This window comes from Megalopta genalis, chromosome 6 (assembly GCF_051020955.1).
Source record: "Megalopta genalis isolate 19385.01 chromosome 6, iyMegGena1_principal, whole genome shotgun sequence".
Classification (NCBI taxonomy): Eukaryota; Metazoa; Arthropoda; class Insecta; order Hymenoptera; family Halictidae; genus Megalopta; species Megalopta genalis.
In genome coordinates, this window is record NC_135018.1 from 5,800,258 (window position 1) to 5,813,009 (window position 12,752).

General features: G+C 39.3%; 1 protein-coding gene across 3 annotated transcripts in view; it reads left to right on the forward strand.

Annotated features, from left to right (window-relative positions):
• LOC117223764 (EGF like, fibronectin type III and laminin G domains protein pikachurin) overlaps positions 1-12,752 on the forward strand; it is a 393,877-nt gene that overhangs the window by 263,831 nt on the left and 117,294 nt on the right. For all 3 annotated transcript variants that reach the window (XM_076523267.1, XM_076523265.1, XM_076523266.1), the window contains one exon: positions 8,687-8,888. In XM_076523267.1, the coding sequence (XP_076379382.1) occupies positions 8,687-8,888 (202 nt within the window). The remainder of the gene's footprint in view (positions 1-8,686; positions 8,889-12,752) is intronic.

Below are 12,752 nucleotides of genomic sequence, written 5' to 3' on the forward strand. Positions count from 1 at the left end.
GCTTATAAAAAAGTTTAGGAAAATACCGAACGAATGAAAATAAATACAATCGTAAATAAATATAATATGGATAAAATAAATCGTTCCAGCTAATTGTAAGATATCACAACGATAATTGTATTAATCGAGATGATTATTATAAGAGAATGGAAAAAAGAAACGATAACTTTTATCATAAGAAAAATTTATATAGAAAAAACCAATGAAATAAAACCAATGATATTATAGAAAATAATTTGTTCAACAAGAAAAGCAAATACAATAATTGAATAAATCTGAATAAGTAGTGGACGAGCGAAAGAGCATGAGTCAAAATAATTAACTGTCTGCAGTCAGAGCCATTTCAATTTGATATCCAAAATAGTTTTACTGACCTATAGTATTTTCATTTTACATAGCCCAGTGCATTTTGGACATATGAATTTGAATTTTGTGACTCGTTCGGCAATTGCGCTTTGAACAGCTATTGTTAAACATGAACAAATTCGATAATATTGAAATTATCTCGAAACGTGATATAACAATTTTTAATGATGTCTCAGAGTCGCCACATGAGGGTTAATTATTTATAGGTGTACAAATAAATACGATATATGATTAGGTGATCAATTTTGAACATAAAAATCGACAACGTAGATTCTTCTTTCCTGTGAAGACAGTAACGTATACTTATTTGCCGGACCACCAAAAAAATATAAGAACGAAGGTATATCTGTATAGAACACATTAATATATTTCTCCTTTGTACGAAGTACAAAATAAAAGCATTCGACAATAATTTTCGCACTCAGGAAATTCGTTGAGTGGTCCACGAATGGGGAATATTCGACTGAAACGCTTGATTCAACATTATTAACCTACGAGCCAAGCGATTCCAGGCTATATCCGCGTATATGTATGTACAAATTTGTATTTACGTAGAAACGTGTGTTCAGTTGTTAAATCTAAAACACGGTGTATATACGCGAGTACAGCGAGTGGGCAGATGAATCTTGTTTTCGCGAAGCAAAATCCTCTCGCAAACGTTACACTGCATTACTTGTGCAAGCAATTAACGATAATTGCTTTTGAACAGGGTTAGGCATTAGTTAGTTATTTGGACGTTTAAATGAAAGACATAAACAATTGCTTGTTATTTATATCGATCTAAATATTAGTTAAACATTATTTAAAATAATATCGACGAATCAAGTCGCACGAGAATAATTTCTCGCTTCGTGTGATTACGTCATGTCAAAATCCAATGCCAATTAGCGTTTTTAATGTTCCGTTTCGTTGATTGGGTTTTCAGTCTCGGCCTCAGATTCAGCATGATGTTACCAGCCACGAAATATTCACCAGCAATCCGTCGTTGACCCCATGAAACTTTCACCAGCTTGATTGTTCATTGTTTACCGGCGGAACTAAGTGGCTTCAAAAATTCGAATAAATCTCGGTGGCCCGGTCGGAAACAACCGGTTAAAGAGCTTTATTCTCGAGTTGCACTCTTTGCGAATTAGCCGGAGTGCCATGAGACGTTCTTAACGTTCCATTTTTTATTAAAACGCGCCGAGCGTTCCGAGCGAGTATGTAAAATTAACGCTGAAAGTGTCATGTGACGAACCTGCTTTCGCATCAAATGGACCGTAAACGCCGATAATATGTCTGAGTGCTTTATATTTATTTCAACATTTTCAATAAAATACTCGCGATCAAATGTCGGCGTGAACTACTGCGCGGGGAAACATTCTTAATCTTTCGCAGTTATTTCGCTACGTCAGAATTAAGATAAGGTTGGTTTAGGTGTTGAGTAAATGGTTGAATCAGCCCGTACAATGTTGATTGATCGGTATTTAACATAATCTCCGATAAACAGTACAGTTCCGAATCGAACTATAGTTTGCACAGATTTATTTCACCACCTTGTACAACTTCAGCTGAATTGTCTTGAAACCAGCTTCAAATAAATTGGCGCGCGTAATAGTATCGTGTAAAATGCACAAAAGTTCCTCTCATAGTTGATGCCTGTTTCGATCCGAAACTCTAGATCGTACAAGTATTTTGAATCACCCTATACAATCCCAAAAATGTTTCGCAAATGTTTCGCGGGTTCCTCAGATCATTTGAAGCAGCTTCTTTCTTTACAAAAATTTTCTCCGAGGCACCGTTAACGAGTTATTAACGAAAAACAGTGACCGATAAGAATCGAGTACGGCTGACGCGAGGCGGCCCAGCCAACCAGCGCACGAAGCCCAGTTCCGCTCATTGGCTCTGCCGCCTCGCGCCAGCTGAGCTGGGATTCGACCGCCTCGACCGCTGGCGCCGCTGGCTCGGCCGCCTCGCGCCCGCTGAGCTGGGATTCGACCGCTCGACCGCTGGCGCCGTTGGCTCGGCCGACTCACGCCAGCTAAGCTGGGATTCGACCGCTTGACCGCTGGCACCGTTGGCTCGGCCAACGACTCATTGGTCATTGTTTTTCGTTAATAACTCGTTAATGGTGCCTCGGAGAAAATTTTTGTAAAGGAAAAAGTTCCTTCAAATGACCTGAGGAACCCGCCACTTTTGGATTACGAGATATTTTTGGGACACCCTGTATACCTCGCACAATTTTCAAGCAAATCGTTCTCACGCTAGCTTCAAATAGCTCGGCATAATTTGCAGAGCCGTTTAAATTGCTCGAAGATTTGTTCGTCGACCTCGGTCAGGCTAGCAGGTTGGACAGACATCTTTGGATGAGCCTGTACAACCCCGTAGCGAGCGATTTAGGCACCGGATTCGTTCGACCCGCAATATAAAGCCAGACAAAGGACGGTCGTTGTTTCTCCGGGCGCGCGGCGCCGGTTCGCAAGTTAATTCGGATGAACGATAAAACCTCGGCGTACTCGTACGTGTCACGCTAATCCGTTGCATAAATTCGCGGGCGGCTAGCCGCCGGCTAGCAGAGCCAGCCGGGTTCGTGTCCATTTCGGCGAGTGGCTACGATAAAAATGCGCCGGCACGATCGGTAGTGCATTGCGGTCGTACGTGACGGCCGGTCGATATATTCGTGCCTGCATAGCTGCTTAGCGTCGATTAACTTCATTAAAATACGGGCTCAAACGAATTTTACGATCAGTTAGGCGCGCTGCGCTACAGAAGCTCTTGAAACGAGTTGAAAAGCCGAGCGAAGCTCGGCTATGGAAGTCTGAGCAGTGAAACGATTAGTAGACGTAAAAATCGAACCACCAGCCTCGTTCCCAGCCTCGTTCCCAGCCTCTGTTTGGCATATCTACAGAGTAGGATCAACTGGTGATGTCTCCAACCAAAGTGTACCTTTTAGATTCTATTATTATTCTATTATATTTATATTATCTATTATATATTTATCTATTATATTATTCTATTATATTATCTATTATTATTCTATTCTATTTATATTCTATCAGACACTCTCCACGGTGAGGGGCAAACAGATTTCGAACAGAGACAGGTCTACTAGAACACCACAATTAGACCAGCATTTTTTATTTTACTCTTTTTTGTTCTACTTCATCTTGGCATAGTAAATGCAACTGCCTCGATCTCTAACTAAAATGGTTCTATTAGAATCTGAACAGTGATGAAGGAATTAGACTCTTCGTAGTCAATGACTTCTACATTGTAACGATAATGCAGCTTTTAAAGGTCCAATCGAATCAGTACGTCTTTGCGAAACCAACTCGCCATCTTTGCACAGTATAATCAATTGGTCGAATGTCTAAAGCAAGGAACTCTATTAGACTTGAGAAGTGTTGAGACTATCAATCACTCGACAGAGACAAAATAATAGAGTTTAAACAGAGGCGAGTCCACTAGACACTCAATTAGACTAGTGATGAAGGAATTAGACTCTTCGTAGTCAATGACTTCTACATTGTAACGATAATGCAGCTTTTAAAGGGCCAATCGAATCAGTACGTCTTTGCCAAACCAACTCGCCATCTTTGCACAGTATAATCAATTGGTCGAATGTCTAAAGCAAGGAACTCTATTAGACTTGAGAAGTGTTGAGACTATCAATCACTCGACAGAGACGAAATAATAGAGTTTAAACAGTGGCGAGTCCACTAGACACTCAATTAGACTAGCATTTTTCAGTATACTGAACTTGTGATGTGTTTGCAATAGATACGGCTGCATTGCTGTCTAAATAAAGAGTATCTGTTAGACTTTCAAAAATGTTGATGCTATTAAACTCTTCATAGTGAGAGACTAACAGACTTCAAACAGAGACAGGTCTGCCAGTCATCCAATCAGACCGACACTTCTCAGTCTACCAGACACTTTACAGACATTTTCCAATTTATGAAGAAGCTTTCAGACATCCAATCAGATCAGACCATCCTGTAATAACTTCACAGTTCCCCGAATGTTTCGCATGCCAAGTTGATTTCCCCGAGCAAATCAGTAGCAAGCGATTAAAAATGCGGGACATAGAGCGCCGATTTATCGTGGTAATAAAAGCTAACCCGCGAAACGGCAACGTCGCAGCCGGAGAACACGTCGCGCTCCTACTCTGCTCTCGGAAATGATGCCGCTGATTTTTTGGCCCGGTGGAATACAAACAACGCGATTTCCCGGTTCGTTACGCGTGCCGCTCTGCATACGGGAAATTCTGGGAATATTTGCGCAATCTTCGTCTCAGCCGGAGGATCCAGGATCCACGGTTGAGACTTAGAGGATTCCGTCCGGTCAAGGTCGGTCCAGCTCCGTTGGGGACCACGGCTTTCCGTGCTTGACATCCGAGTTTTCTCGGGAGAGATTCCCACCTTTCCCTTGAAAACCAGCGCTGTGGGCCAGTCTGACAAATTATCCCCAACTGCATAATCTGCATTCATTGTTGCAATGCCAATAATGACACTTTCATTTCGATTGTAATCCACGCGAGCTCCATGCAGAGGAAACTATCTGAATTTTTGTAAAATGATACTGGATTACCTGTCCATCCTGCTTAATTATTATGAGACATTTTTAGTAACATTTCTATTTGATTTGTAACCTTTGTAAGATCGAGGCAGAGAAAATAATTTTGACGTTCCACAAATGTATGCAGAGAAATATCGAGAGACTTTTTGCTTAAAATAAAAAATAAAAAATAATTCACAGTTATTTTATTTCGTGTTTAATTCTTCTTAATGACACCTTTTTAATTTTCTTAAAGACACTTTTACTTCATGTTTGATCTACTTGTGATACAAGAAAGACGAAATGAACTAATTTTTTTTTTAAACAAAATATACCGCTCAAAAAGATTATAACATAGTAAAACGTTTGATAAAAATTGGCCAAGTTCAACTGACGATAACTCCGCGGAAAATCATCGTAGAATAATGATCTTTTCCTCAAATTAAAGCTTAAAATCTCTACTTTAAGACAATGGTTTCTTTATTATAAGTTTGTTTACACTTTCACGTATGTAACCTATTAAATGCGAGGCCATGCTTGTCATATTGAAAGTTGCCAAGTTCGACGAAATGCACGGACTTTGTAAAATTTTTTCGGACCAGCCGTTTGCAGCAGAACGATGTTTGATTCTTCTTCTTTAATTTAAGAGCAGAAGAAACCTGGCAACGACTTCGTCTTCGCAAAGTTACAGCACTTTGAAGTAACTTTTGCATTTCGTCGAACTTGGCAATTTTCAATATGACATTCATGGTTTCACATTTAAGGGGTTACAGTGACGGGGGTGCATCAGACTTACAATCCAGAAACATCGTCTGAAAATAGAAGTTTCAAGCTTTAATTTACAAGCAAAGTCATCAATCTACGATGATTTTTCGCGAAGTTATTATTGGTCAAAGTTGGCCAAAGTTTTATTCAACATTTATCCGCTTATTTATTCAACAGTTATATTCAACATTTATCGTTTTGTATTTGATGTACTCGTTTTGACCAGTATAAAAAGATGTACGCTTCTCAGTTGCGAAGAAAATATTTCAGGACTCTGTCGATCTACATTTCCTAAGCCCAGCAAAAACCAAATAAATCTCTTCGTAAAACAGTACGGAAAAATCTGTGCACAAATGTCGACAATGGAATCGAAACCAACTGTCAATTCATTTTACATCATTCTACGCAAAACGCGTGCTCGAAAAGTAGAATGGACGTGTCCATTGTTAGCATCGACGCAGCTCGGACCACTTCCCCCAAAAATAAGTCAAAGGGTAAAACAAGTTAGAACGCCGCGAATGTATTGAATAATGAATTGATCGAATAATTCACGAGCCCGCTGCTATAGTTCGTCGAATAACGTTTATTACGCGAGTGGATTCGCAGATCAGGCAGCGTTATTCCATTTCCGGGAGGGGCGGCCGCGAGTTTTCCCATTCCATTTGTCGGCCTGATTTATCGCCGCCCTTATACTCGCGTGTACTACCAACCGAGGGTCTTCTTCTCCTGTGTACAGTTCTGTTCCCTTGACTGATAGTCGGCTCCGCACCGCCGAAGGTAAAGAATGTTCCCCTAAGCCTCGCACGTTCCTGGCATCCACGATTCCCGGCTTCCTGTCCGCCCCTCGCGCCGGCTTCACCCTCGACTTTAACCATATTTCTTCGTTTCCTCGGATGCTTCGGATCGGGGCAAAGAAAACGGCGGCACTTTTTTCCCCACCCCAAACCCCCTACCAAAAACCTGTTCATGTCCCATCGCTCCGACAGCGGAATAGCCGCGGAGAGTCGCGTTCTTCTGCGGAGAATATTGAATCTTTTTTCCGCGAGCCGTCGTACTCTCTCCGTATTAAGAATTCCACCGCCGACATTCTTATTAGACCGAGTCCAAATGGGTGAGTTTCTTATTGATAATATTCTTCATATTTCTCTAACAAACATATCCCATAGATCCGTTAACACGATTATTATTGATTAAATTAGCTTTGCGAATCATTCGTTGAACTGTGTTTGGACGCGGAATTATTTAAATTAAAATATCATTTACGTACTTTGTTAATCTTCACTGTACACCTGGCTTAAAAGTGTCATATGTTGACCTTGACATGACCTTGATATGACCTTGATATAACCTTGATATGACCTTGACATGATCTTGATACGACCTTGACATGACCTTGATATAACCTTGATATAACCTTGATATGACCTTGACATGAACTTGATATGACCTTGACATGACCTTGATATAACCTTGATATGACCTTGATATAACCTTGACATGACCTTGATATGACCTTGACATGAACTTGATATGACCTTGACATGACCTTGACATTGTACGAGGTCAATGCACTATCCTGCACAAATTTAATATTTAACACTAGAACTACCAAGCCAGTCAAAATTACTGGTTTCCGATTTTTTTCTTTTACGGTTCCTGATATGAATATTTCTAGGAGAAATTTTTAGATGCATTTCTTTGTTGAAGTATACAGGATGCCCCAAAAATGTCTCGCAATCCGGAAATGGGGGGTTTCCTGACGTCGTTTAAAGTAACTTTTTCCTTAGCGAAAATGCAATCCGCGGCTTCGTTTACGCGAGTTATTAACGAAAAACGCTGACCAATGAGAGGCGAGATCAGCTGGCGCGAAACGGCCGAGGCAATGAGCGGAACTGGGCTTCGATGGTTGGACAGCCTCGCGCCAGCCGAGCTCGCCTCTCATTGGCCACTGTTTCTCGTTAATAACTCGTAAACAAAAAAAGCCGTGGATTGCATTTTCATTAAGGAAAAAGTTACTTCAAATGACCTCAAGAATCATCCTTCTCCGGGTGTTAACAAAATTATGGGACATAATTATCGACGCTTTACATTTAGGGTTACTTCTTAGCATCACTACAGAAAAATTAAACGATGTAGAGCATTAAACGCGTTATTGCAATATATTACTAAATGATAAACAATATATTATTATCATACACAAATTTCTGCAGAATGCTGTAGTAATAATTATGGAACACTCTGTATAATTTCGCTGAACAATTTGGTTTCTCCTAAACATGACATAACTTTTGCCGTATGTTTATAGTTGTCCAAGTGTTTTTCGATAGTATTGGGCATTTTTACTTTTCTCCTGATATTCTTTAATCCCTGATTCTTGTTGAATATACTCGAGGAGTTTTTCTGATTTCATGTTGGAGTAAAAAATTTGAATGTATCCCTCCCTGGTTCCACTTATGCCAAATAATCATATGTCATAATCATAATCAATGTTCTTTAGATCTATATATATCTCGTTCTTATTTATTGAGATTTCAGTATTATCAAGTTTACTTTCGTAGAGGATTAAATTTTGTTGCCTCTCTGACTCGTTTTGTAAATCACTGATTAGAAAGTCAGGATTGAAGGGATTTTTTCATTCCTTGATTATGTGTGTTGGGATTGTGTCAACAGAAATTACATAGAGCTTTTTCTCTCAATTTTACATAATTGTGCAACGTACAAAGTTAAGAATAATATATGAGTGATATAACGAATTCGAATGACGGCACGACGAATGTAATCTTATTTTTCGAAAAACATCGATATGTATATCCTAAAATTTCGGAAGGAAAGGAGAACTGATCGATAGTCGCTCGTGACCTAAGGTGTTAATGCTACTTTAGACATGAAAAGAAAAGAGCAAAAGATGCACAGCAACGATTTCGACTTATGACCGGTTACGGCCGATTTCTGATAGCGATAGCCCGATCGTGATAGTAACGAACCGAGCCCTAACGACGCTAATCATTTTTGCTTGCAGAGGCCGAAGTCAGGTCGCCGCGTTTCACCGGCTCCGGTTGGCTGGCGTTCCCCGCCCTGAAGGCAGCCTACAAGCACGTCCAATTAGAATTGGAATTCCGACCCGAGGCCTGGGACGGAATCCTGCTGCTCGCCGGGGAAAGAGACGATCTTCAGGGTGACTTCATGGCCTTGATACTGCATCACGGTTTCATCGAATTTAGGTAACGATGTCAGCGCCGTAAACGACGAAAGCTCTCCCGCGGACATTAAAGCAAACGTCGCGGCGCGATTGTCACTTGGAATTGGGACAGCGAGGCTCTTAAGGGAAGCGCAAAATTAAGCGATTCTTCCGCTCTCAAACGGAGCGTCGGAGGAATCTGTTTCGCTCTTGTGGAACTGTGTCAACCAGCTGTTTTCGGTTTTTCAAAATTGTTTTGGAAATTTATTAGGCTATTTTTAGAAACGTATTAGGAAATTTTTGGAAAGTTTGCCAGGACATTTTTAGAAAATTTGTTAGAAAATTTTTCGTGCAACGGAACTTTGTGACGGTACAGCTCTGTTTGGTTTTGTTTTGTTATTTTTTTATATGATAGACAATATAAATGATAAGCAAAAATATCATTTCTTACCCGACGAGTGTCTCAAATTGAAGGAATTTTTATCCAAATTAATTTCACTCCTTTACCTTACTTTAGAAAATTATAAATAAAGATACTGACACAAGATTTTCCCAGAAAGATTCGAATAAGTTCCAAAGAAATAATGCTCCAAACTTATTTTACAGAATACAACTCTTTAGTAATTATATCGGATATGGTAGTACATTAAATTTACTTTAGTGAAATGAATTTTCGCATTTTCATGAGCTCGTTCTGGCGATAATTTTGCGTACAGTCAACAGAGAAATTTACTAGTCTTTCAGAGGTACATAGTCGCTAACAAATTCAATGAATTCTTTATAAATCACTTCCAGCTCGATCATAATTTAGTGGTCCATGAACTTATTCCTATCATGGGCGCAGTCGTATTTTCTCTTTAAGGCGATTAATTTCTGAAGGATGTTACTTCGTGTAATAATTTTCATTAACTCCAGGGGATGCGCTACGATTCACACAGGAATTAACCGAACTCCACAAAGCTAATTCTTCGGAAACTAAGTTATCGGGCTCGTTATATTTTCTTCTTGTAAAAGATTCCAAAGAACACTTTAATTATTCGTGCACTGCAATCTCATAAAATGCGACCGTCAAATTCATTTTTTCATTGAATTCGCCGGATCCATTACGAGGATCACCGCAACGAAAATGAACAGACGTAAAGTAGACTCCGTACGTTAACACTTCGATACAAATTTTTGGCAAACTAAGAAATTATGCTAGGCCGTGAAGCCTCAAATCTTTGACAATTAATTACTCTTACAATCTATTAAGTAGTCCAGGCTTCAGCTGTGTAACAATTACCGTGATAAATTTTGTCCTTTCTACTCTCAAAAATGCACCAAGAATCAGGTGTTAGTCATGTACTTCTACTTATTAAAAACAATGTAAAAATCACGTGTTAATCAGGCGTTTCTACTTATTAAAAACGAAGTAAAAATCACATATTTGTACTTAATAAAAACAAAGTAAAAATCACGTGCTTCTACTCAATAAAAACAAAGTAAAAATCCCGTGCTTGGTCAAGAGTTAAATTCAGTTTCTAATTAAATCGGCGCAATATAGATAAATAGAACAAAGTCTGCCATAAATCCTGATTCACAAATTGGACCCACACGAGAGTAATACAGTTCCATAATTGCTATTAACGCGACCGATGACGTTTCATCGACCTTTCATCCGCGAAATCATTTAACTCCCTCCGGAATCGGTGCGAGATCGACTTGAAACGGCCCGACAAATTGGAATTCGTCTAAAATCGTAGACAAGATCCGATTGATCGGAATGATCTAACGAGGTCCCGGCGTGTTTGCCACAAACCATGACGCTCCGTCACCGGTGCCGAATTATGCCGGACAACTTTCCCCAACTTCCGGCAATATCCGAAGTTTCTCGCGCGAAACTTCATTGGCCCATTAGCGGCGTGACATCAAAGGATCCGGCGCGAAACCGCGATTTACTTCAATTTACCGCGATACACGGCCCTCGTTTCCGCGGTGGTGAGCTGATCGGCAAACTCTGATGAGATTTCGGCGGAAAGACGTGTCCCATTCTCGGAGCTTGTCTCGACATCGACGACGGTTCATTTCCATCGGCGGGTTCATGTCTGGCGACAGCACACTGCTTATTCGGAGCATCGATAGGCGATTATGAATCGATTTTCTGAAGAACCGATTTTTACGCAGCGCTTTTCGATGTTTTTGAATCAGTTTTTTTTTTTGTTCAACTTTTCGCAGTGATTTCCGATTTTTTGCAAGAAGCTTGATTTCCATTTGTTGTTGCTGTCACGGACAGGTTGCGTCCATTCGTAGACAGCATTTTATTTTGCTACGACTGGACCTCGTGACAGGTAGAAAATGATTTTCGAACATATGTGTGTATTTTGGGATTTTGAAGTTTCGTCTGTTTCGAATAAAAACATTTAAAGGTAAAAAATACAATCTGTGCCTGTCCTGTGTGCCTTTTTGCATAGTCGTTTCTTTTCCTGCTTCGAATAAAAATATCTAAAGGCAGACAATCAATCTGGAACATGTGGTGTATATGATAGAATAATTATGTTCCTTGTGCTGCGAATAAAAAGAATTAAAAATAAACAATGAATGTAGAGCATGCAGTGTGTATTTTGAAATTTCTCTGTTCCTTCAGTTTCGAGTAAAAAGATTTGAAAGTAAAAACTATTAATCCAAAACATATTGTGTGTATTTTATGGTTTCTGTGTTTCCTCTACTTCGGATAAAAGTAAATATGTTTTACAATTTTTGTGTTTCGCCTGCTTCGGATAAAAATATTTGATGTTACAAAATAATTCAGTCTGCTTCGAGTGAAAATACGTAAAAGTAGAAAATTATTGTGCAATATATTCTACATACTTTATAATTTTTATGCTTGGTATGCTTCGAACAAAATTGCTGATTTGAGCTATAAACTGAACCAGGACCATGAGATTGACTTAAATATTAGAATCTGTAAGATATGTTTCGCAATGAAATAATAATAATTGCGTTAAATAATAAATAATTGTGAAACTCCGAGTCCTAATTTCTTGGCTGCGAATTATAGCACGCCGGTCAAAATGAATTCCCCTGAGCGTTTCACGGTAGCCAGTCTTGATACCGCTATGAAGTATCGCGTAAATGAACTTGGTCGACAGCGTATAGTTTCCTAACGGGGGCCATGGAAACTTTTCCGTGGAAATTTTACGGGACACTTTAGTCCGATAACGTACCGGCGTTGCGGGACTTTGACGCGGCCATTAATTAAGAACTTCACCCGGGAACTAATTTTTCGTTTACAGCTTAATAACCCATAACTGCCGGCGCTGACAGCCGATTTAAACATAACACCTTCGAATAGAACAGAAGTTCATGAGCTTACACCTCGGACTACCATTCATTCCTATATTAATAACAATCTTCACATTCTAAACGGTCTTCCAACAAGATCTTCCGATAGACCTTTTGTAAATAAAACACGTTTAAATTAAAAAAAAAGAATCGACTTTTTATCGCATCTTTTGAAATTATGTATGAAGTTCAATATCAGCCAAATGGCCGCACACACTCTTTTTGCACCGATCGTCTCTCTTTCATAAAAAGGTGATTGACTGCAAAAAGAGTTTGCGTGGTCATTTGATGGACATTGTGTTTCATATTTAATTGTAAAGGTCACAATAATAATTCAACGAATTTTTGAAATCTATATAAGCGCATTTATTATTTATTAAATGAAAGTTGGCTCTTGTCGAAAGAGCCAACATTAATAAATTATATCCTGGTACCAGTCTGCGGATCTTTATGCAGAATCAAAGTTTTGTGCATCAATTTTAGGAAACAAAATCTGGATAGAGAGGCTATTCCTGTCATGAATAATTTTAATGAGCTATAAATAATAGAATTAAATTGCCAAATTCCTCTAACGGGATCACTGTTT